The 25,672-nt window shown below is 35.0% G+C and overlaps 3 protein-coding genes across 7 annotated transcripts in view; 1 reads left to right on the plus strand and 2 right to left on the minus strand.

Moving 5' to 3' along the window:
• On the minus strand, window positions 1-3,596 carry LOC144979930 (uncharacterized). The gene has a single exon (XM_078927223.1). It carries the CDS (start codon window positions 3,309-3,311, stop codon window positions 1,539-1,541), a length of 1,773 nt encoding a protein of 590 aa, XP_078783349.1. The 5' UTR covers window positions 3,312-3,596; the 3' UTR covers window positions 1-1,538.
• Window positions 3,104-22,711, plus strand: LOC144979932 (tRNA-splicing endonuclease subunit Sen15-like). Of its 5 annotated transcripts, none has more exons than XM_078927228.1 (5): window positions 3,104-3,215; window positions 9,596-9,672; window positions 10,217-10,298; window positions 13,843-14,029; window positions 15,737-22,711. In XM_078927228.1, the coding sequence occupies exons 2-5, from the start codon at window positions 9,610-9,612 to the stop codon at window positions 15,930-15,932; spliced, it is 528 nt and encodes a 175-aa protein (XP_078783354.1). In that variant the 5' UTR covers window positions 3,104-3,215; window positions 9,596-9,609; the 3' UTR covers window positions 15,933-22,711. The 5 variants fall into 5 exon arrangements, with proteins under 5 accessions (XP_078783354.1, XP_078783352.1, XP_078783351.1 ...); XM_078927226.1 differs by lacking the exon at window positions 3,104-3,215 and adding an exon at window positions 3,712-3,854; XM_078927225.1 differs by lacking the exon at window positions 3,104-3,215 and adding an exon at window positions 3,982-4,115.
• LOC144979931 (L-proline trans-4-hydroxylase-like) overlaps window positions 18,757-25,672 on the minus strand; it is a 12,053-nt gene continuing 5,137 nt past the window's right edge. The window contains exons 5-9 of the mRNA XM_078927224.1: window positions 25,351-25,442; window positions 24,628-24,718; window positions 21,852-21,981; window positions 20,317-20,468; window positions 18,757-18,861 (exon numbers count right to left, since the gene is read on the minus strand). Of these exons, the coding sequence (XP_078783350.1) occupies window positions 18,757-18,861; window positions 20,317-20,468; window positions 21,852-21,981; window positions 24,628-24,718; window positions 25,351-25,442 (570 nt within the window). The remainder of the gene's footprint in view (window positions 18,862-20,316; window positions 20,469-21,851; window positions 21,982-24,627; window positions 24,719-25,350; window positions 25,443-25,672) is intronic.

Consider the following 25,672-nt stretch of genomic DNA (forward strand, 5'->3'; position numbering starts at 1 on the left):
TTAGATTCATAGATTCAGCTCTTCTTTGAAGAAACAATTTATTATTGATAATCCAAAAACTGTATTCAACATTTCCATACAATTGTCATTCATATCTTTATAAGGGTTAATGGATCATTCTTAAATTTGATTCTATATTATAGAACCTGTTATTGAAATCTGAAAGTGTCTCTATCTGATAATGCGTCATGATCCATTGGTTTTACAGAATTTACCAACAACAAAAAAAAAAACAAATAAATAATAATTACAATTCAGACTCAAAAAAACAATCCTCAGCCGAGTAAGAACGATAAACGGTGATATTTTCCTCACATCTTGCTGGATTAACGTGTGTGAAGTGTTTACCTTTAGGGTTTTGAGCCCGAAACTTTTCAAGTTATATTAATTTGTGCACATTACGTTTACGCTTTGAGCAGCTTAGTATTTCCTATGAACCATATTTTGTAAGATGTGTATTTTACTCCATACCATTAACAGCTTTCACAAATATTTCACCATTTACACAAACGCAAATTGAAATTTTCTTACACATGCATAGTCATCATGTCCAAATGCAATCTTTAAAACGTCCAAATCAATCACAATCGTTTAAGTCATAAAACAAAAATGAATTTGAAATACTAATGACCGAGAATTGTATAACAGTACTACTAAAGCTTAACAGCTGTAATAAGTTGCCGCATAAATTAGTCCATTTATTTATTATGAGTATGAGTATAATATTATATTATGTTAGATCTGTGTCAAAAAAGCCTTCTTTGCTATCACGAATTCTGACTTATTAAGATCACTTTCAAAGTGTCAACAAAAACTTTACTAATAATAATGATGCTCTGTCAAAGATTGTGTGAAACACATTCTCAAAACCGTATTATTTTGGAATGATGTTGGTGCTGAAATTTGAAGATCTGGTCAAAAATAAAATAAAATGAAACTAAGGTTCAATTTATGGTTTTACTCGGCTGACCTAATTATGTAAGTTTCATAAAACCATAAAATGCTTAAACACAAAATGGCATGTAATTATTCTTCATTTCAACTTAAAAGTCACAATTTAGCATCAGCTTCACTCATACATAATACCAGTCTGAAGAGATGGGTCACATATCATTCATGGACGCCTACAGTACAATTACAACATTCTTCGTTCAGGACAGAAAATGTGCTGTGAAAGTTCAATTGTGTACTTAATGACATATCAACTCATTACGTATTCACATACTAATATTATGAATATATACAGATTTACAAATAACATGGTTAAACCCAAGCTTAAAAGGCATTTGCTGTAAGTCGTAATTATAATATCTACATTGCTTTCACATAAACCGGTATGAAAAATTCCCAGAAAAGGTACAGTAGTTGAGTAGAAAGGTAAATATTCAGGCTTGTAAAACCTTTGGGAGACAGACAAGGTAGAATTAAGAAAGAGCAAGTCGTAGAGGGTAGAAATATGTCTTAGAAAGTATATGAGGTTATAGAAATGAAGGAATAAAATAATGTGGTAATAAATAAACAAACAAACATTGTTGATGCTATGAATCAGTAATAGGTAATCCGTCAAGCGGACAGTTCTGACTATTGTTGGCCAACCATGAATCAATACAGTCTGAATGAAAATCGTGATCACAAGGTAAAAACTTTCTAGTTTGTCCGATCAAATATGGCTCCATACAAATCACACAATTTAGAATATCAGCTATGTCTTCTCCAACGGGTTCAGCTTTCAGAGTGGCTAACACATCCTTGGAAACCGTTTTGGCCTTCACGGTGTCGTCCAATCTGAGAAGCATCTCGTAATCCTCTGGAGTAAGATCACGATTTTGAATGCTCAGTAGAAAACTTGTCAAATCGTTTTCAAAGGTTTGTGGTACATTGGTCTCATGGAGAACGTGGCGAAGATTTTGAGCTGGTGGTGGTTTTCTAGAAGGAACAGCTTTTACTCTAATAGCTTTGGCGACGGTTAAGTCAACGCCTGATTTTGGCATAGGTGGTATATTATACTTTCGACCAAAAAATCTAAAATCGATGTCGATGTTTGCCTTTTGAAGGACGCGATGATGCATGTAGATTCTTTTTCCTCCTGGATTGGTGATCATGTTTAGGTCTGTGCAATGGGGAGTTTTCACAGCTTTGTGTAATTTCTCTTTTTTACGATGTTTATCTTTTCGGAGATACATACGTTGAGAGGAAGTACACTCCAAATTAAAAAGGCGGGTTTGTTCATTTGTCGACATTCTGTAATTGGGCGTACTATTATTGAGTTCGAAAGAAGTGTTAATGATTGCTACACTCGTATTATTCTTTGCTTTCTTATCGTCTTTGGTGTTATTAGATTTTAATTTTGTAGAAGAAGAATCACATTTCAATTTTGGTGGACTGAATGTCAGACCATCCCAATCCAAATAATCATTCCATTCAAATGACCCACTGTCGTTTATATCAATACCTATTTCAGCAAAGAACGACTCGTCATCCTGAAGTTGTAGTGCATCTGACTTATTTGATTCTGACTGAAGTTCTTGTTTATCATCCGCGATGAAAGTGGAAGCATCATCTGACACTATATCAGAGACTGCTGTGGTTGAGTCAGGTGCTGAGCATGAAACGGTTTCCATTTCTTCGCTGTTCGTATCGTGGATACTCGTTTCATCGGTGATTATCAGTAGACTTCTGGTGCAAACGAAAGTAAATCCAATTTCTGAAGGATCGATAATTCTTAATTTTTCTCTGTCCCTGTCCCGCCTTGCCTGTCGTTCTCTTTTACTGACGCGCCTCGTTTGTTTGCCAAAAGAAACGTTTATAGAATTAGAAGAAATTGTCACAGATTCCCCCTGATCATCCATATTATCTTTTACAACAGTGGTATCATTATCATTGTTATTGTTTCTCACACAGGTATAATTCTCAAGAGATGTGCTCACTTTGGTGATTTCCATTATTACTTCAATTATAGAAGATTCGTCATTTACAGTCTCTTTCGTCATAATGTCAATATTAGTCGATTCGTCTGATTTATTTGTCTCATGTGAAATATCAAGTTTGGATACTGATTTGCACTCGATTTGATGTTCAATACCTGTCTCATTTCTGGAATAAGAATTTTCGTCATTGTCTCGACACAGAGGCGTTCTTGATAGATCAAAACACGGTGAATTTGGAAAGATCAGTCCTAGATTTAACTCCTCGGGAAGAGGCGCATTATGACTAAGGTATGTATCAGTGTCACCATCGTCGCTGGATGTGTCGTCCTCGTGAAATATTAAACCGATGTGAAGATGAGAAAGACTTTGGGCTGCTATAGCCATATTATCATACACACACAAGTCAGACTCTACGTCTCGACTCAGCTTGTTATTGAATAATTGAAAAATCCACTTAAATCCAAATGTGCCGTTATTTGAGGTGTAACAATTCAGCAGCTTTACTTTAGATTTGAGAGGAAGAGATCAGCCGGCTGACTATTAACAAAATAAGTAATTCACTGGTCTTGGCGTTTTTGGTTAACGAAATGAGCGTATTTCACTGCAGCTTAAATTTTTAAATCAGACCGACAGTTGCACAACCACCCAGCAATGTTAACCACTGGTATAAGTCTAAATATAGTACTTTACGTACCCTGTTGTCATAGACATTGTTTACAATCTATTTTGATACTTGGCTTTTCCAACGGAAGAAATCCGCGAAGCTAAGATTAAAATAGGTTCAATCTTTTCAAGTATTTCCCGATTCGTATTTCATTGGTGTGGTTGAAGAGTGGTTTTATGGGCAGCTCAAGAGTATTTAACTTAAAAGAGGCTTATTGATGTAAAAGAATGTTCTATGATATCAGTCAAAAATCGAGAAAAGAGGTGAATTAAACAATATAATAATTGCATTACATTTATTGGACCATAATATTTTGTATTTCAAAAAAAAAAAAAAAAAAAAAAAAAAAAAAAAGGAAAATGAAAGGAAGTAGCTCAGGCTCACTAAAATTTCCTCCATTGAAAGTAGAAAACTTGAATCAAAGAAACTAACCGAAACACGGACCATTACATCCTAAATTCAGTCGAAGGAGGTGTCGTGTGAGGAGGTGTAAAAACCGAGAAGCCCATACACAGTTCACCTGGGTAAAAAACCCAACAAAAAGTGGGAAAAGAATTATTATTTTTTAAAACAAGGCTGACAAAACGTGTCGAAAGAGGTTATTTAAGTGATTTTTTTTTGTTACCATGGATACCCCAAGAACGTTTTTTAAAATAAAATGTAAATTTGTTCGTAGTAGATAGGATTAGTTCAGGGAATATTTGGGTTATTTCCCTTAGCACGAGGAGCTTTCGGAAAGCCTCCCAAGAATCCGATTCGAGAAACCTATCTTTTTACTGCACAACTGCTCTTTCAGTTTCAGAGACCCTGGTTGTCATCTCTTGAATTTGAATCTCACTGTAGGCAGTTTAGTGAGCAGCAGCAGTGGCAGTCAAATTTTGACCCAACTCGCCCATAGGAAAGTTGTGACTGGAAATTGCCGTTCGCGTTTTAGGGGGTTCAATTAAAGATGCATAACTTCGTTATAAAGAGGAATATCGCAGATATTTTGGTATCATTATTTTCGTCTTTCAATTTCCTTTTAAATGGTGCCAATTAAAGAAAAATCCCATTAATATTTCCAGAAGTTATATGAAGTTAAAATTTGGCAATTTTCAAATGCATTTATTTTTTTATTTACCGCGTGTGTTTTTAAAATTTAAACGCTTGTTTTTAGAATAACATCTAAACTTTATTCATGCCAAATTTCAGGGCTCTATATCGATGCGCAGACACCTTTTAACTCTGCGCCGAAATGCCTTGTTTACATTATCTTCTCATCATGGCTGCCGGGCGATATCGATATCCATATCGATATTTTAAATTTAGTTATGTATTATGTTAAATTTAGTCCATAATATTTTCAGTACTATTATTTCCTATGTTTTTATTTTGAATACATACTTTCCAACTTTATTTATAGGCATTTTAAAGTTTTTGTTTTAAAAGTTTGTATATTTCTTCTCTTTGTGAAATTCGATATTAATAATATCGATATTTTAAAAATACCAATTGCTTTAATTTAATTTTATTTTACTCTGCCATCAAGTCATCAAGTTTCTTTCCCATATGTTTAGATATGTTTATCATGTGTATCCATATTTTAAAGGCCTTAGCCTTAATAATTATTATGGTAAGAAGTTCTGTCAGTTTTGACACCCCCATACATTGAGAGAGAAGGGGGGGGGGGGGGGATAAAATTATATTAATTGTCAGTTCAAATGATGTAATAGCAATAAACCCAAAGTGGTTCAGCAGAATTTTTTAAAGTATTAAAAGCCAGAACTTTCCTTCTAATTATAATAGGGAATCTGTATCAATTTATTTGAACTTTTTCAATCTACCATTTTATTTGATTTATATGCAATTAAATTGCCATAGATACACAACATGTTTATATCTTTTCATTTAAATACTCTCAAACCTTTTTTTATTCTCTATGTATTAATTAAAAGAGGGTAATTATTTGCAATTGTTTCAGTGAGATATTGGGGATAAATCCAAAAGTGATAGAGCAAATTCTTTCTTACGTCTAGCCGAGTTTTTGATTATGTAACATTTGCGTCATATTATGTAATAATGTGTTAATTTGAAATGTTTATCTTCCTCTTTATTAATGTAAATGCATTGTCCTCGATAAGACGAACATTTTGGTATACAATATATGATAAGAACTCCATATTGACTGTTTTAACCATTTTTTATTAACATCACGCGTTTTCGGTCACAAGTTTGCAATGGTAATTTTGGGGTAAAAATCGGTCTGAAATTTCAGACTTTGAACTGCCGTAACTACATTTCTAATCAAGATAGAAACAAAATTCAAACTGTTTTGTAATCTGTGTTGCCAGCTCTTTCATATGACATTGGTTTCAAGTGTGTGAGGTACATTTAGAATTTCTATTAAACTCCCTACTCACTGGTAGTAGGATCAGTTTTCGTCACAGAAAAACCACCCTATAGCCTATAGTAGCGTTATTTTATTGCCCAAGTCAAAAGCCTATCTCAAGCAAAAATAATTCTTTTTACACCACATCATCATTGTCACTATTACTACAACTACAACCACCACATTATCATCACTACCACTACTACTACAACCATCAGCACCACCACCACATCATCACTACCACTACTACTACAACCGCTACCACATCATCACCACTAGCACTACAACTTCAAAGTGGCAATTCGGACTCCAGCCACAACACGCCTGCGCAATCACAGGAAATGTCGGAAGTGGAAGCTGGGTGAAGCGTTCAGGGTGGGGGGAAGCTGCTCATTCTTGATTCTCAGTTGTCAGTTGGTAGGAGGGCAAGTGAGCGAGCAAGTCACGTTTTAGAACTCCCGAAGATTACTTCCTTTAAAAGCGGTGATCTTTTATTCCCCTGTGTCTTACTTTTTCTTGGGTACTTTTTATTTGTAATTCTAGAACTTTTTACTATCTAATTTCTCCCTTTTTACTGGCGCTGATATGACCTCTAAATGTGTTGCAAGCGCCTTAAAAAACAAAAACAAAACATAGATCTAAATATTCGTGGTCTTTGGGAGATTACAATTGTAGTCGCTATTGTTAGCGTTAACAATCAATTTGCCCTCGCATAGAAAACGGAGTGTCTTTGTGTAATGATTGGAAGATTTATTTGATTTACTATGAGCATATTGCAAAAGATCCATGCATGACATATATCTACATTATATATTTTGCCATTTGCGCTGCGAAAAAGTGCGGGAAAGGAGAATAATATGACTAGGCATTGAGCGTTTTATTTAAAATGGGTCGGGCTTTGACAAAAGGCAGTACCTTTATTCTTTTTTAATTAAAAAAAATATGCTGTTTTAGAGGCGATTCTTGGCAGCAAACCATGCAATAGAGCCCCGCCACTGGGGTAGGGGCAGAGTACTGTCTAATACTAATTATTATTAGATAATACTGGACTAGGTGCCTATTAATAAAATAAGCACTGGTTGAATACGGAGATAAATAAATTATCAACTGCTAATGGGATTGGGGGGTAACCCACAAACCACCGAGGCGCTGGACGCAGGGGAGAACATGGTGATACAAGATCAAAGGGAAAAAGTCGCCGGCTCTTGTGTTGTGGAAATGGTTGTTGGGAATGGGGGGGTGGGGGGGGGGGGGGGGGGGTGTTTGTGTTTGTGATTATTCTGTTTTTAATGACTGAGTGTGTGTGTGTTTAGGAGGACCAATACGGTTTCTATATCTGCAAACGGACACTAATGATAAGTTCATCATTCGATTCGGGAGCATTGCATTGCAGTATTCCGAATCGAAGAGCCATCTGAGACTATTCAGACTCGACCCTGGGTAGCCATGGAGTTCTATTTAGTTTAGACTCGAATCTGAATTGCCACAGGAAGAAATTCAGACTCGGGTCCGAATAGCCTTTTCCACAACTATAACCACCACCACCACATTGTCATCATGCCACCACTACTACAAGCACCATCACCACCTCATCATCAGTACTACTACTACTACTACTACTACAACCACCACATCATCATCACTACCACTGCAGTAACAACCACCACTACCACATCATCATCATAACTTCTACTACAACCACAACCAAATCATCATCATCATGACCACATCGACTACAACTACTACCACCTCCTCATCATCATTACAACTACTGCTACAACACCACCACATCATCACTACTGCTACCACTACTACTATGACCACCACATCTTCATCACTACCACTTCTACTAAACCCACCATCACCACATCATCATTACTGCCACTTCTACTACTACAACCACCACCACATTATTATCATCACTACTACTACAACTACAACCACCACCACCACTTCATAAAACTCCCTAAGTACATAAAAACAAAAAAACAACAGACTGACAGAAGGACACCACAACAAATTATCAATTCAATCATCAAAAACAGACACACGCCTTCACTCTTTCTTTTCCTCTGTCATTTATGGAATGAGTGATAGAAACTAAAAACAATATAATAGAATTTACAAAAAAAAATCTTAGAAACATGGAAAAATACCAAATAATGAAATGATCGCAGCGTGTATTTTGAAAGGTGTATGTGTCTGTGAAATTGTAATTTGAAAAACAAAATGAAGGCGGACTCTATTTTTACTGTCAATTATTTCACTACCCTTTGACCCCACCATAAAAGTGGATCTCTAAAGGATTTCTTTAGCTGTGTATGGAGGACTGCTGCACAGTCACAGAGTAATTGGTGAAATAAGCAGTTACTTGAGGGAGTAGTGGTGATGAGTTTGATCGTAGGTTAACCCTGATTTCATCAATCAGATTCACCACTTTTCAGTCTAGCAATGGTCAGTTGATGTCGTTTGCGTTGTCTGTTTAAATTTATTTTCTTGAACAGACCAACTGGGAAAATTTTATTTCAATATGAAACTTTCTTTTGCTCTTTATTTTTTATGAATGTGTTTACTTTAATGGAAGTGTCAATAATAAAATTGTAATCAATTTGATACCAAAATACTCTTTTATAAAGGGTGTTTGACATGAATTAAATCTATTTATCTTTCAAAACAAAATAAATTTTGAAGACAAGTTCAAAATCATTAAATGTATATGAACATACAACATTTCCTTTTCAAAAGTGCTAAAGTCAGTCAGAATTGAGTTATCACATAACAGCCGGTCAATGGTTGTGAGTCAAAGAATAATCATTGTTAAATATTCTAATAAACATTTATTTTCAAATTTCTGCTTAAGCTTTTGAAATAATATTGAGCTACAGCAAGTTAAAATAAATTTATGACTTGAAATTGTGTATTGTATCATTTCTTGCAATTCTGGATGTGATCTTTTGACTTCCCTTGGTGGGCAAGATGTTACTTGCTGTTTTCTCTATCCCACTATATCTGTTTTTTTGGGGATTTTTTTTTTTTAGTTGCTTTCTGTCTTTGTCTTGGAATGAGATTACTTGGTTTCCCTGGCCCTTCTTGCCAGAGTCCTTGGCTGAGAGGGACACAGTCAAATGTTGTGTGAGAGATATTTTTTTCTTGTATTATCATCTCTCTATTATTTATTTACTACTGTTAGTTATTTTTATTGTTTTGAACAATATCTTGTAAGCATTGGGATCCTGTGCTGGTGTCTGGATGAGACTTTCAGTTGATCTCAAACTAAGAACACTGATGGTACGCTCTTGGAATCAATTTTTTTTTTCCTATTTGAACCAATTCCCACTTTTTCCTATTTTTCTTGGGTGCTTTAAGTGGAATTTTAGAATTTTTTAAATTGTCTAATTTACCGCCTATTTACTGGCGCCGAAATTATCTAAATGTATTGCTAGGGCTGTAAAACCCTTAAAAACAAACCGAAAAAAAATCCTGCAATTTTGAGTTTTAGTAGGGAGAAATTTTTGGGGGTTTCTTACCATCTTTATGCTTCCAAAATTGTTCCCAGTTTTTATTATTATTTTTTTTTTTTTGGATAGATTGAAATTTTAATGTGTGCAAAACATTACACTTTTTTTTTCATTGCAGGAAGAAGAAAGAACATGACAGATAAAAACCCAACATACTCATCATCATCAGATAAAAGTTTAAAGAAGCATGCATTGGTATGTTCAGTTATATAAATAATCATCATCACCACCTCATCATTATTATTAGCACCATTATCAACATCATCATTATCTCACAGTCATTTCAGGTGGATTTTTTAAATAGATAGCTGATTCTGAGGAGGGAACGGGGGTAAGGGTAGCCAAATGGTTAAGGCATCACACTATGATTTGGAAGGTCATCAGTTCGAGCCCCACTTCATGCTCCTTGTTCTTTTTCCTTTGGCAAGATTGTTAACCTCTAGTTTGTTTTTTTTTTTTTTTTTAGATAATAATGGTGATTCCTGTAGACATCTGATATTTTGTTTGATGGATTATCAATTCCTTTATGAAATGCATAGGAGATGATATTTAAAGATGACTTGCCTAATTAATTCAAGAGGATAGTCAAAAAAAAAATATGTAAAAATTGAAATATTCCTGAGAATAAAAATTTATTGTATAAATTTGGCATAATATGATAAATCAACATTTTTTGACAGATAATTTCTTATTCCTTTGATATATCTTGTTTTATTGTTTGATTTTGTGTTTTTGACAGTTGCAAGATTTCTTACTTCAGTATCCATGCTGGCAAGAGGCAGCAGAGCGCGCATTTGTCGTGTACCAAGATTTAACAGAGGGTAAGGCAGCAAGAGGATGTATATGATTTCTAAATAAAAAAGTTAATTGGGTTATACTATGATTTAAGGTTGATAGCATTTGACGAAAAGAAAGTTTTCCACTTAATATTTTGAGCTTTTTATATAGCGCAATAGCCACTAAACATGCTCAAAGCACCTTACAAAGGGTTCCTGACCAACAGCAACACTTATCATGATAGAACGAGACAAAGCGCAAGTTTTTTTTATTTAATTGAGCTTTTATATAGTCCAATATCCACTAAACGAGCTCAAGGCGCTTTACAGAGGGTACCTGGCCAACACCAGCAATTAACATTTTAGGATGGGTCGTGACCCCTGTTTTGCAATATTACTTTTTTTTTTTTCCAACAAAGACAACGCTGTAAACGGCCAGGTACTCATTTTACACTTCAGTACGGTGAGAGAATGTGAGTAAAGAGCCTTTTCCAATGACTCAACTATGTGCAGAGCGGGAGGACCTTCCGATCCGAAAGTGAGCGCGTCCTACCACAAAGCCACACTTTAAGAGAAAAATTTTCAGGATTTTTTTTTCATTTTAGCAAAGGTCATCCCTGGGTTATTTCCCTTTGACTTTTTGTCCCGTAGAAAATTTGAACCACCTTCTCGATTTGCCTAGCTGTTGAATTTGAACTAAGTTTTATGAAATTCTGATAACTGGCAGACCACCATCTAACCTCGTTGTTGATTGTACCTGATTCAATGAGATTTGTTATTGAGCGTGGAATAAATCATTATCATTGTTCAAAATTTCTTTTTTTTAAAAAATGAATATGACCATTTATATGGCTATTTTCACTGATTTACCATGCCCAATGTGATTCACATTGTTTCATTTATTCTCTCAGTAGCCAACATGGAACCAGATTTTCATTTTACACAGTACAAGTCACCTGTTAGGTGTCCTTTTTGTACTAACACTCTTATAATATCCATCACTGCTTATAGTCAGGTATTCATTCACACCTACATCCAGTGGGGTAATGTTTGTCAAGTGTTTTACTCAATGACACAAGATCAGGACCAGAATTTTCCAGTCACTGGCATCCATCCAGCCACTGACCATCCTTATTATTGATTGACTTTTGTGACAAGATGAGACACTGTACGCATCACACCATTGGTCAACCAAAACTACCAACTGTGTTAATTTTTCCTATGTATAGAAACAATGATACAGAATAAAAAAACAAAACAAATAGGTAGAATGGAAAGGAGGACATCAGAATAGAGAGAGACAGACATATTGACCCTTTGCCTAAAACGATATTTTGTCGAGTGAATCTAATAATTAAAATTGAATTTTAAGTTCAGCCAATGAAAATTATGCTAAAATAAATGCTTCTATTGAGGAGAGTATATTTTGTTTCTTAAACTTCATATTGAATAAATTTAAATTTCCTTATTATTATGTCTTTATTTTTATTTTAATCTGGAATTTTGTTATCTATTTTATTCAAGATAATGCTAGTTCTAATGACATATTTAAAAAGTCAATTGACCAAGAATTTTAATCATTAAGATATATTTGTCAAAATCAAAAGCAAATGTTATTTATTAAGATCGTTTCAATGTCATGTCATGTATTAGGCATTGAAAGGATATATTATCCTAGTTAAGTTTAAGAAGATAAGCTAAGACAATTGCAGATTGACTCGGTGGGTCACATCTGTCCTGAGCCTCAATACATGAATGCTGGAGGGTGAATGGGAGATGCAAATTTTGTGCTGAGACTTGATAAGTGAATGCTGGAGGGTGAATGAGAAATGTGACTTCTATTCTAAGCCTCGATTAGTGAATGGCTGAAGGGTAAATAAGAGATATTAACTTCTGTGCTGAGCCTCAATAAGTGAATGAATGGAGGGTTGATGCGAGATGTGACTTCTGTGTTAAGACGAGATGTGACTTCTGTGTTGAGACTTGATAAGTGAGTAAATGGAGGGCGAATAAGAGACATGCTGTATGTGCTCAGATTTAATAAGATTATCTGGAGGATAAATGAGAGATACGACTTTTTTTGCTAAGACTTTATAAGTGTATCACTGGAGGGTAAATTAGAGTTGTGACTTCTGTTATAGGCCTCAATAAGTGTATGACTGGAGGGTAAATGATAGATTCAACTTTTGTGCTAAGATTCAATAGGTTAATGAATGGAGGGTGAATTAGAGTTGTGACATCTATCACAATGATTTTGTCCGTATGACTCAATTCAATATTAAGTCGGGGTGGACCAGATGTCAAAAAGTGGAATTACAATTAAAATGATCAGATATATTAACTCAATCGACCCTAACACCGACTAAATCCGTAGTTTACCCGGGTTTCTTTTACACCATGCCTATTTATTACATATTTCTTTGACAAATTATAGGCGTAGTATCAAAGCTAATGTTTTTAGTTTTTACATGTTAATGGTAGTTGAATAAAACTATCTATGTACATGCTCATTTTTAATACATTTTTTCCAATTTTGAAATATAGCAAAAATCTCTAGGATTGAGTGAGTTAAACATAAGCTTTCTGCACGTTAAGACTACTAAAGTCTTTTGATAAATCAATTAACTTAACACAATTCTTATATTTTTTTACTAAAAATTCAATTTTCAGCAAATAAACTGACATGATGTAATACCTTTGTGTGGTAGTGGGTCACATATTGTATCTTATCCAGCATTTGATGATTAAGCTTGTCGATATAGATGACTGACCAGATTTTTCAGATGTTTTCTCGGGATCTATTTATCTACTTGAAGAAAAATTAATATTCAAGACTTATCCTCAATTAAGTCTTGGGCATTTCTGCAATTTCTTCATTTGAAAATTCAGTCCTTTAGAGCCATTAGGTCCATGGAGCCAGAGTTTATCCCAATTTCTGAAGCAATAAATTGACAATAGCAATTGATTGCTACCATTTGGATAGAGCATTAGCCTATTGCAAAGTGTACTTTTCACCAGATCTAACAGACCCAGCTACTCAATAACTACTGGGTGGACAGAAGGGTCATAAAAAAATCTTGACTTCACCCAGGATCGATCACAGTTCCGGTACCTCAGTTGATGTGCAATTTCTACTACATACTAACCCACTTTTTGACTAATAATATCATTTTAGTCGTTTTTTGTCATGCTTATAAATTTATGATCAATGGAAAAGTTGAAGAGAAGTTTCAATTTAATTTACTTAAGACAAATTAATGATTAGGACGTTTTGGTTTTCCCTTTTGTCGATAAAATTGATTATGAAGAAGATACTAAAGATGATTGTTCGGTAGGAGGATGGTTTTGTGCATAAAAATATAAAATTAAGAAAAGAAAATACAGTCAAGTGGAGTATCAATTGTCATGAGCAGATAGCCTTTTATTTGAATGATCTTAATTTTCTTAGCTTTCTTTTTTGCCTTGGCTATTTATTTTTTTTCTATTTTTTATTACTTGTTCTGGATTTGTTTTTTGAAGACGATTTATTATTATGTTTTATATCTTATCATTTTGTAAAATAATTGATTAATTTTTTTAAATTTATTAGTTCAAAACTGGTGGACCACTCAATTATGTTTTAGTGAAGAGTTAGATCGTCCCTTCATCTCTGGTCGGACGAGTCGGCACACCAAGCCGCAAGCCGTGCTCCCTCTCCTGTCTGAAGAACAACTCACCATGGAAGATATTCACACATTTTTTAAACACATCACCATCGATATGCAGCCTGTCACCGAGTATGTACACCTAACTTTTATATATTTTGTTGACATATCAATTCTTTAAGAAGGAAAAATATATATATGCTCAGTTCTGCATTTTATTCTGTCTTGTCCTTCTTCATTTTTTAAAACCCTAGTGACAAATTAGGGGAACAGAAACTTCTGTAAGCTAAAGATGTGAAAAAGTGTGTAATTAGTGCCAAAATATCAGCCTGCCTGTTTTGGAGATTTTTTTTTTCTTGTATTTTTCTTTCTGCTTTTGTCTAGCACTGTTTCAAACACACCAGATTTTTTTTTTTAACCCTACCAGTCCAATAGATGTGAAGTTATTTGTTTTGTCAATAAGAGATATTGTGCTTAATAAAGACCACATATTAAATGAGCAAATTCTAATCCATTTGGGTTGGCATGGGTTCCTGTCCTCCCATAGTGGGCAGGGAGGCACTAGCTGTGTCTTCTATCCCCCTATATCTGTTTTCCAACATGCTGTCTGTCTTTGTCTTGAAATGAGATTACTTGGTTTTGTCTTGGCCCTGGCCGGATACCCTAGCTGGGAGGGGAACAGTCAAACGAATAGTTAGTTTCGGGAGATGATTTTTTTTCCCCTATAAATCATCTCTCTGTTATGCACTGTATTATGTTTTATTTACATAATATTATATATGATTTGCATACATTTGAGTGTATTCCCCTTAATGGGGACCTGTGCTTGTGTCTGGATGAGACTTTTAGGTGATCTCAAACTAAGTACTTTGATAGTGTGCTCTTGGAATCTACATCTGCTGTTTCCTATTTGCACCAATTCTCCTTTGTCTTACATTTTCTTGGGTGCTTTAATTGTAATTACTATCCCATTTTCTTCCTTTTTACTGGCGCTGATATGACCTCAATGTGTTGCAAGCGCCGGAAAACCTTAAAAAGATAAAAACGTAATTTGTTTGCGTTCTTCAGAATATAATAAAACATTTGTTTCCAGTCTTCAAATAACAGCGTATCGATAGTGTTTAGCTTTCATCGTGTACCTTTGATTTTGAAGTTGTTGTTTTTTAATTAAATTTATAAAACACTATACTATTTCCAAGTTTTGACTGTCAGTACAAGTATTTGGTCTATGGTAATATATTATGATTTTTCATATGAATAGGAGACCTCTGGTGTGTTTTTTTTTCTTTCTTTATTTAATAATAATATTTGGTACGATTTTCAGTTCCAGGGTTAGAGCACAACACCATAACTATTCAAAAACAAATTTGACCCATACGATCAAACAACTATTATTTTGAGAGGCACCCGATGATGAAAAATGATTTTGAGGTTAACATGACCAGAAATCTGAGCTTTTGTTATCATAATTCTTCTTAATAAATAATACAAATTTAAGGAAGATTTCATATTTTTGATTATAAATTCAATTTCTACAATCCACAAACACCCAGGCACAAGGCATTAGTTCACTCAATCCTAGAGATTTTTTTCTACTTTTCAAAATTGGAAAAAAAATGTATTAAAAATGAGCATGTACATAGATTAGTTTTATTCAACTACCATTAGCATGCAAAAATTATAAAACATTAGCTTTGATACTACAGCTATAATTTGTCTCAAATATTCTGATCTGAAGGCAAGTGTCATGCCACAAGACCACAAAGCTGCACACCATGCCCTTATATTAACTAACATGGCCTTAAATGGCTCTTATTGATCTTCATTTATTTGTTACAGAATTACCATGGCTGTCCTGGAATTGGATTCCACTCTAGTCTACTACAAAATGTCCTCGGGTATTTGTGCTCCCGATGCACCAGAAGTCGTCACGCAAAGGAGGAATGAAAAGAATGAAAGAATGAACAGGAAAAGAAGACACATTGCAGCCTGTGTGAGGAAGGCCATGAACAAAATGAATAAAGAAGGAACATAGCATACGAATTAACATTTTGTGTTTCCATAATTTTATTATAATTATAATGTAAATGTTGCTGCTCGAAGCAGCTCGAAGAAATAAATAACAATGTGAAATTGAATGTAAGCTTCAATTTAATATACGAAAAAAGATAAAATGGATGTTTCGGGTTTCCCATTTATCACCAAAACAGGATGAATGAAACACTACAGACAAATGTTGATAATGCCACTACCACATTATCTCATTCATCTGTAGTATTTCATTCATCCTGTTTTGTTGATAAAGGGGAAACGCAAAACGACCATTTTATCTGTTTTCGTATATTAAATTGAAGCTTACATTCAATTTCACATTGTTGATTAATTTTATTATACAGAATTGCCAACTTGTGTGACTGTAAAATTATTTTTAAAAAATGTGAAAATATTATGAAATTGATAAGAATATAATTGCAACATTTAAATTTACAAAAAGTTATTTGAGTTGAGCTATGGGATTTGCTCGGTTCCCCTACCCTTTGAGGTATCTAGATCTAGATAATTAGTTGAGGCATAAGCTTTTTGGAGTCAAAATTCCCTTGTAAACCTATCTGTCTCATTGCGTATCCTTTCTGGATGTAACCACCTAACCAGGATAACCTTTAAAATTTAAAAAATTGAGCTTTATTATATAGTGCAATATCCACTAAACATGCTCAAAGCGCTTTACAAGGGATACCTTGCCAACAGCAACATTTAACATTTAGGACGGGACATGACGCCTGTTAGGCGATATTACAATTTGTTTTTCGGACAGAGACAACGTTGTTAATGGCCAGGTACTCATTTTACACCTGAGTACGTTGAGAGACTGTGAGTAAAGAGTCTTCTCCAAGGACTCAAACTATGCGCCGAGCGAGGCTCGAACCCAGGACCTTCCAATCCGAAAGCAAGTGTCATACCACTAGACCACATAGCCGCACCTAAACATCACTCTATTCTGTCGCATCTAACTTGTCCAATTATACATGACCTAATATGACCGTCTCTTCTGCCTTTTCTTCCTTTACCATTCCCTCAATTATTTCTTTTTATTATTATTATTCAAGGCCCCGATATGTTTTACATTGGCTAAATTGGATTAATTTTTGTTTCTTGACCAATTTGGTAATTTGCAAAGAGGTGTCAAGTTTTGTTGGGGTTTTTTTAGTTTATGTTATTTCGTCTAGCCTATGAAATTTCTTTTAATAGACTTTTTCTTTTCGTTTATATTACAGTCCAAGCCGGTTTATTGGGACTGCTTGGTTCCCTACAAATCATCACAATTAAGCAACGGACATGAAATTGGGCAATTTTTCTGATTTATTGCAGTCGACATAGTAATCAGGGAGACTTGTTTGACGTCTAATTTGGGTTTATTCAGCGGTCACTTGAGTGCTAATTTGATCTAATGATGAGAGACAAATCTAACTACACCAAACAATTAATGAATATGCCACTCATAACAGTTGCATAAGTAAGAATGGATTAAGAATGCACTGTCTACCCAATCGTCTCGATGAACAAACCATTTGGGGGTGACAGCCTTGAACAAACAAAGCTATCACTCATTACCCATCACTTCATTGGTCAGTTGACCCATGGCCATGTGCATAACAATGGGTTTCAATGACACTGCCAAGGAATACAAGTAAATTCTATTATTCACATCTCTTTGATGACTATGACACACGTTTTGACCTCACACTGATTGGCTGTCATGATAGACAATAACAGAGGATATAGGTAAAGTCTATTGTTCACACCTCTGTGATGAATGGTACAACCATACATCCGATTGACCTCCCCTTAGACTAATTTGCTTTTTATGAACGATCGTTTTAAATTGGAGACAAGAAACAAGCTCTTTTATGAGGACGGCCATTGTCAAATTTCGTCCCAATTAAGTGGCTGGGAATTGGAAAAGGTATTACTTTTAATATAGAAAAAATCAGTTCCCAAGGAATCATCTCAATAAAGTTGCTGTCCCAATTAAGTGGCGTCCCCATTACCGGCTTGGTCTGTATTAGTCAAAGCTGAAAGTAAATACTTTATATATATATAATATGTCTTATGGAGAAGAATGAGAAAAGTTTCTTACTGGGTGGGGTTCCTGGCCTCCCATAGTGGGCAGGGTGGCTTTTACTGTGTCTTCTATCCCCTTATATCTTTTTCCAATTTGCTTTCTGTCTTTGTCTTGGAATGAGATTACTTGGATTTGCCCTGGCCCTGGCTGTAGCGCTTGGCTGGGAGGGAAACAGTCAAATGCATAGTTATTTTTTTGGGAGATAGCATTTTTTTTTTCCTTGTAAATCATCTCTCTGTTATGTATTGTTATATATGTGTTATTTTTTAATGTACAATGTAAGCATTTAAGTGTATTCCTCTTCGTGGAATCTTGTGCTGGTGACTGTGTGAGACATTTAGGTGATCTCAAACTAAGTACATTGATAGTGTGCTCTTGGAATCTACATCTGTTCACTATTTGAACTGTTCCCCTTTATCTTACTTTTTTCCTCAAGTCCTTTTAATTGTACATCTGGAATCTTTTCACTATCCAGTTTTCTTCCCTTTTACTGGCGCTGATATGACCTAAATGTTTTGCAAGTGCCGTGAAACCCTTAAAAACAAAACAAAACAAAAACAAAGTTTCTTAAAAAGCAATATTTAGAATTTTCATATTTTAGATTACTTCAAATTTAAATTTCCTTTAGGAATCTAATTCAATGTAACAAAATACAAGATTAAGGCAATTGGCCTCATTCAAATTCCAATTGTTCAAAGAAAATAGCATATCTCAATTGATAGGAATAGAGATTAGATTATTGTGTCCTGACTGTGACTGTTTTGTCTTCAGAGGGGACATTGAACTCTTTTCCACTGAGGTCATCAAAGTTGTCACATGACAAAATGCTTGAATCAGGTACCTGAGAAGATAAAGGAAGTCGATGACGATGTCAAAGTTTTCTATTTATCTTTATAACTAGAACAGTGATTTATTTGGAAATTATTACAATAAGCCTTTTTGTTTGGCTGTCCAAGGTTAAAGTTTGAAGATTTCGTTGTGTTTCTGTTTTTTTTTGTTTTTTTGTTTTTTTGGGGGGGTGGCGGGGGGTTGTTCTCCAATATTACTCTTTCTTTGATTTCGTTGAGTTGAAGGCTTGCTGATCCATCAAGTTTACATAAGTACAATGAGAAATGACATAAAAACATTGAAAGTGACGGTAAACTCTTATACTTCCGCTACAATAACAATAACAGAAATAGCAACAACTATTACACTACTACCACTACTGCTGCTGGTACTACTGTTTTTACTACTATTCTAATAGTATTACTATCAATGATACCTTTTTTCAAACCTCCTATATTTAGCAAGATACTCAGCTGATGGAATTAATTTGTACATAGTAATACAGTATCTGAAAGAATGACTCCACTATAACAAAGAAAGTATTGGACTGGAACCCTCAGGGGAAAAGATCAAGGGGAAGGCTACGAGGAACACGGAGAAGAATTAAAAAAGCTGATATACAGAGAAGTGATAAGATATGGAACGAGATAAAAAAGTTAGCTCAGGATAGAGAAGGGTGGAAACTGTTTGTCTTGTGGCCTATACCCTGACCAGGGTGAAAAAGGCGATGATGATGATGAATACAGTATCTCCATCTGTTGCTTACCTTTTCTAACGGGGTATACTGTGGATGGTGATAATACAGTATCTCCATCTGTTGCTTACCTTTTCTAACGGGGTATACTGTGGATGATGACAATACAGTATCTCCATCTGTTGCTTACCTTTTCTAACGGGGTATACTGTGGATGGTGATAATACAGTATCTCCATCTGTTGCTTACCTTTTCTAACGGGGTATACTGTGGATGGTGATAATACAGTATCTCCATCTGTTGCTTACCTTTTCTAACGGGGTATACTGTGGATGGTGATAATACAGTATCTCCATCTGTTGCTTACCTTTTCTAACGGGGTATACTGTGGATGGTGCGGGTGGTTGGATGGGAGCATCACCCTTGAATCATATACCTATGATGTTCGCATGGGTGTACGATCCGATAGTGATGTCGTTTCTTCTTCTCTTTACTAGCCTATCCTGCTTCTTTGGTTTGTGATTGTATTTTTGACAGGGGATATTTTTTTTCCTGTAAATCCTCTGCCTGTTTGTTCTTGGTTATTTATAATTTAGCTTATATCTTTAGGTTATGATTTTGATTGACATTTGTACTATTTTTGTTAGATTGCTTGTTTTTTTGTTTCAGCGGTCTCTCATATAACCTCAATTGTGTTGGAAGAGACCTAAAGCAACAAACAAACAAAAAAAAACTGTGGATGGTGATAATACAGTATCTCCATCTGTTGCTTACCTTTTCTAACGGGGTATACTGTGGATGGTGATGCTCGTAGACTGGATTGTTGGATCTCATGTTGTAAGCCGGGATCAGAGCCCATCTTTTGTTGTCACTGAGATTAGCACTGCTTGTATGTAGGAGGTTGGCATGGAAGAATAGGGCATCACCTTGGCAATATGGAAAAATCGAGTTTTTATACAGTGCAGGATGTACTTAATGTGCTCAAAGCGCTTTAAAAAGTGTTCCAATCCAACAGTAACTTAACATGTAAGATGAGATATAACAATAATACCTGTAAGATGCTGATAACATTTTTTCGAAGGTAACAAAGCTGTTGCGGGCCTGGTATTCATTTTACACCTAAGTATGTTGAGAAAATGTAAGTAAAAGGCCTTTTCAATATACTCAACTTCTTGCCACCAACAATTAAACTCAAACCCGGGACTTGCATGTAATTCTAAATATAATGTTAGATCCATTTTCTTCTAATTTGCTCACCTCAGTGGGTTTTTTTTTATTATGAGCAGAATTTTTAATAACTTTTTTTTGGTGGTAAAACTGACCGAAATTTTGCTCGTTGCAAACACCCAAATCATGCATCGTTTGACATGGCGTATAATATTATTGTTGGCAGATGTGCATTCTGTTTTATTCTTGTTTTCATGGAGCACATAAGATGGAGGAGATATGTTTTAAATTTGTTGGTCTCGCACAGAATGCAATCTATTCGCGATTGTGATTCTTTGTGCCTTTTGCTGGAAAGACGAAGGCGACAAATTTTGACCTATCAGTATTCGAAATTGTACCAATGTGCAGTGCTGCTATTTTATTTAAACGCAGTCTCAACATGTAATTTTATTTTATTTTCATTTGACAGTTTAAAAACATCAATCAGTCAATAATCACATTTTAACTAAGAAAAGATAGGCTTTTCCAAAGCTAGGGGTCCAATAAAACTTTTGTTAAAAAAGTTTCAATACAGTGCAACCACTGGATAACGACATCGCCTGGGACTGGAAAATTTTGTCATTGTCCAGGAGTGTCGTTATTCCGGGATTTTCAAGATAGCGGAAAAAGGGGTATTTTAATTTTTCTCCTTAAATTTTGGATCTACTTCTACAACTTTCTTGTATTTGTATTTGTGCGGCTATGAGGTCTAGTGTTATGATCACACTTGCCTTCGGACTGGAAAGTCCAGAGATAGACTCTCTTACTCTAGTGGCGCATAGTTGAGTGAGTACAACTCACTCAAAAAGCTCTTTCCTCTCATTCTTTCACTGTATCAGGTGTAAAATGAGCATCTGGCAGTTAACAGAATTGTCTCTGTTGGAAAGAAACTGTAGTAATATCGCCTAGTCTGTGTCGGAAAGAAACTGTAATATCGCCTAACAGGTGTCATGTCTCTTCCTACACGTTAAGTCTTGCTGTTGACGAGGGCCCCCTTGTAATTTTTTTTCTTTTTTTTTTTTACTTTGAGCATGGTTAGTGGAAATTGCTAATCTAAATGGTCAAGTTTTAAAGGGTTTTTTGGGGGTTTTTTTTTCAATTACCTGCTTCCATCTCAACATACTTGTGAGGACAGACTTTCTTGAGCTCTTCCACCCTTTCAACATCTGCCCCAGTCTGTCCAGCTTTCATGGCATGGTCAATGCGCCCACACAGATGAGACTTTTCCAAAATCTGAGAGGGTCAGGAAATAGAGAAATAAGGTATTGCTAGGCTCAGAATATTGATATATGAATCATTTGACGGCGGGACAACATTTACTTTAAATCATAACTTTTCGCCTTTTATCTAATACTAATAATTTACAGTGTGTATTCCGCTCAGTGGGTGGAGTCTTTGTCCTACTCCTATAGTGGGCATGAAGGTCACCCGCTGTGCCTTCTATCCCCTACATACGTTTTCCAACTTGCTTTCTGTTTTTATCTTAGAATGAGATTAGTACTAGGTTTTGTCCTGGCCCTGGCCAGGAAAGCGTCAAATGTAAAGTTATAGTTTTGAGAAGTGATATATTTTTTCCTTGTAAATCACCTCTCTTTTATGTAGGGATATATTTTTTTGTTTTGAATATATACTGATTTGGAAGCATTTGAGTATTCCTCTGAGTGGGATCCTGTGTTATGTATGGATGATACATTAGGTGATCTCAAACTAAAAACATTTGATTGATAATAATAATTGTGTTCTTGAAATCTATATATTTTCCCTATTTGACCATTCTCAAATCTATATCTCTTCCCTATTTGAACCATTCCCATTTATCTTACATTTCCTCGTGTGCTTTTAATTGTAAATGTGGAAATTTTTGTTATCCCATTTTCTTCCTATTTCCTGACATAAATGTGTCGCAAGTGATGTAAAACCCTTTAAAACGAAACAAACAAAGAATAAACAAATTCCACTGATCTGACAGTGTTTTTGTTTATTATTGCCTGATTTTTAACAGTTTGCTTTTTTTTCTCTAATCATCAGTATATCTCTTTTTTTTTTTACGGAGACTATGTAGCAATGTCTGTGAGTGTGAGTGGAACTATGAAAATTTCATTGAAATGGTATTAAGACGAGCTACAACTTGTACATACTATATTTATATTAATTTTTTTTTAATCATGGGAGACAACTCATTTTATTCGAGCCTTCAGACCACAAAGTTACGGTTAGCTCCCCTAGTATCTAAATTCGCCGAATTATGGTTTTCTCCTTCGGTTCAAATACTTTTATTTTTATATCTTTGAGCATTTCCTAACTCATGCGGTATGCCTTCTTTGGTGCTAAGTGAGTTTTGGCTGTGAAAAAGAAATCATTTTTTTTCTTCAATTTTTTTCATGTATTGTTGTGAACAAAGACATAATAAGTGGACTGCCTTGTGGGCATCATAACAAACGTTGCGATTTAATTCCCAGTTATTGCAAGCTGTTCTTTGTTATGTTTTTTTTTTTTCTCTTTATAAAGATATTCCTTTTTATCCCTCGAACTAAAGGAACATTTGAACTTAATCATGCCAAATTAATTGTTCCAGATGGATACCATTTCTTCGCCATTTAAACTGAAAAACCCGGAATAATCAACAATCGTAGAAATTTCTTCTTTTTTTTTCTGATAACCTAAATAAGTAGTTATGGTTTTATTGGGGAAACTGTCTCAAATCAACACAAAATATTCTCCACTGTAGCAAGGATAAATAAGTCTTCGATTGGCGTTCAGTTATGTACCAGCACCAATCGTGTAGATCATAAGGAATAATTAGTTAACTCCCTCCTTACCAGTCAGCCATTTCCAGAATTTTCCCTGCACCATCAGGCCAACCCAACACAAAATAGATTTTTCTTACTCAAACAGAAAAGCAACTCTATACATAATATTGTTCAGCAAAATGAGCTCTACAACACAGTGTCAAGTTTTTATAGCTGGGTGGGGTCCTGACCTCCCATAGTAGGCAGGGAGGTACATACTGTGTCTTCTATCCCCCTATGTCTATTTTCCAACATGCATTCTGTCCTTGTCGTGGAATGAGATAACTTGGTTTTGTCCTGGACCTGGCTGGGAGGGAAACAGTCAAATGTATAGTTAGTTTTGGGAGATGATATTTTTTTCCTTGTAAATCATCTCTCTGTTGTGCACTGTATTATGTTTTGTTTGTGTACTATATATTTGTAAACATTTGAGTGCATTCCTGTTAGTGGGGACCTGTGCTTGTCTCTGGATGAGACTTTTAGGTGATCTTAAACTAAGTACATTGATAGTGTGCTCTTGGAATCTACAGCTGTTCCCTATTTGAACCAATTCTCCTTTGTCTGCCTTATTCTTGAATGCTTTAATTGTAATTCTAGAACTTTTTACTACTCCATTTTCTTCCTTTTTACTGGAGCTGATATGACCTTAATGTGTTGCAAGCGCCATAAAACAAACCAAAAAAAAACAAGTTTTTATAGCTATAACAAAAACTTTTCTTTGAATTTACTGATATAAAGAAGAAACTAGAATGTGAAAATTGTTGATTTCATCGTAACGAATGTGACGATTTCCCCATGGTTTGTAAGGAGAGGGTTAAACCAAAAGATATAAATAAATAAATATCAAAACAGAATATGTGCATGGAATTGTTTAACCTTTTTACTACGCGTCTTTTGGCCAAACAGTATATCGTACAGATTAGAGCGTATCCATTACAAGAAAGAGAAAGAAATATTTCAATGAATTGTGCCTTTAACTTTGACCACTTTGACTTAAAAAAGGAAGTTATGATCTTCAATTATAGACCACAATAAAAGAAGAAAAAAACGTTGGTTGGTCATCTTGTAATTTATACATCTATGATAATACCTGAAGACAGCCGCTTTCCTTGACACATTTATCAATGGGAATAAAGGCACTTGCTATGTCAGGAAACAAACATCCATTCTTGTACCAATAGCTGAGGAAAAGAGAGATCGACTGTTACTAAACTACGTAGTTTTGATAAGTAAAGTTGATATATTATTATATGAATTTACACCGTTATAGTCATTGGGGATTGGATCATAAAGGCCGAAATGGTCGATTGGAGTAGGCATTGCTCTTATATTTATATCTGGAGAACTCGGAATTGAAACCCCCACTGTCGACATCTTGTGTTTACTTTAACTCACTCAACCCTAACACCGACAATATCCGTAATAAACCCAGGGCTACTTTTACCCCATGCCTATTTATTACATTTTTCTGAGACAAATTATAGGCGTAGTATCAAAGCTAATGTTTTTAGTTTTCACATGTTAATGGTAGTTGAATAAAACTATGTACAGGCTCATTTTTAATACATTTTTTCCAATTTTGAAAAGTAGCAAAAATCTCTAGGATTGAGTGAGTTAAGGAAGAAACATAAACGGCATTGCATTCTCTTCTGTGTTGCCTTGTGGCTAACGTCTGAGTCATTTTGGTATGTTTTCAAGGTACACCCTAAAAAAAGCAATATCCCTTCATATATTATGTCAAAATTTGCCTTCCTCTGCTTTTTCTTCCTCTTGTTACTTTATGACATGGTGAGAAATATATGTGTTCCCATACCCATAATCTTGATGCCACAGAAGTTGTCCCCCTTCTCTAGGAGCCTTGCAAACAAGCTTGGTATGGTAGTGGTACACCTCCCCTCCCAGAATCTGTTCAATAAATAGATGGTACATTTGGTTAAATTGAATTTCAAGCGACTGAGACAATTCTTTCAGTCAATACACCTATGATTTAGTTAAAACGTGAGAGGATTTAGATTAAAAATAAAGATAAAGCAAAACAAACAAAAAACATCAAGGACGCCACTTACAACTTACAGCATACACATTAGATATGCCTTGAGTTACTTCCCTTATCCCATATGTCATACACCAGAGTG

Source organism: Berghia stephanieae, chromosome 9 (genome assembly GCF_034508935.2).
Source record: "Berghia stephanieae isolate SIO BIC M18660-M18661 chromosome 9, UCSD_Bste_1.3, whole genome shotgun sequence".
NCBI lineage: Eukaryota > Metazoa > Mollusca > Gastropoda > Nudibranchia > Aeolidiidae > Berghia > Berghia stephanieae.

Bases quoted from the DNA above. Each gene is read 5' to 3' on its own strand.
- LOC144979930 (XM_078927223.1), bottom strand. From the start codon at position 3,311: ATGGCTATAGCAGCCCAAAGTCTTTCTCATCTTCACATCGGTTTAATA.
- LOC144979932 (XM_078927228.1), top strand. From the start codon at position 9,610: ATGACAGATAAAAACCCAACATACTCATCATCATCAGATAAAAGTTTA. The intron at 9,673-10,216 runs GTATGTTCAGTT...TGTTTTTGACAG, and splicing joins GTTTAAAGAAGCATGCATTG to TTGCAAGATTTCTTACTTCA. The intron at 10,299-13,842 runs GTAAGGCAGCAA...TAAATTTATTAG, and splicing joins GTACCAAGATTTAACAGAGG to TTCAAAACTGGTGGACCACT.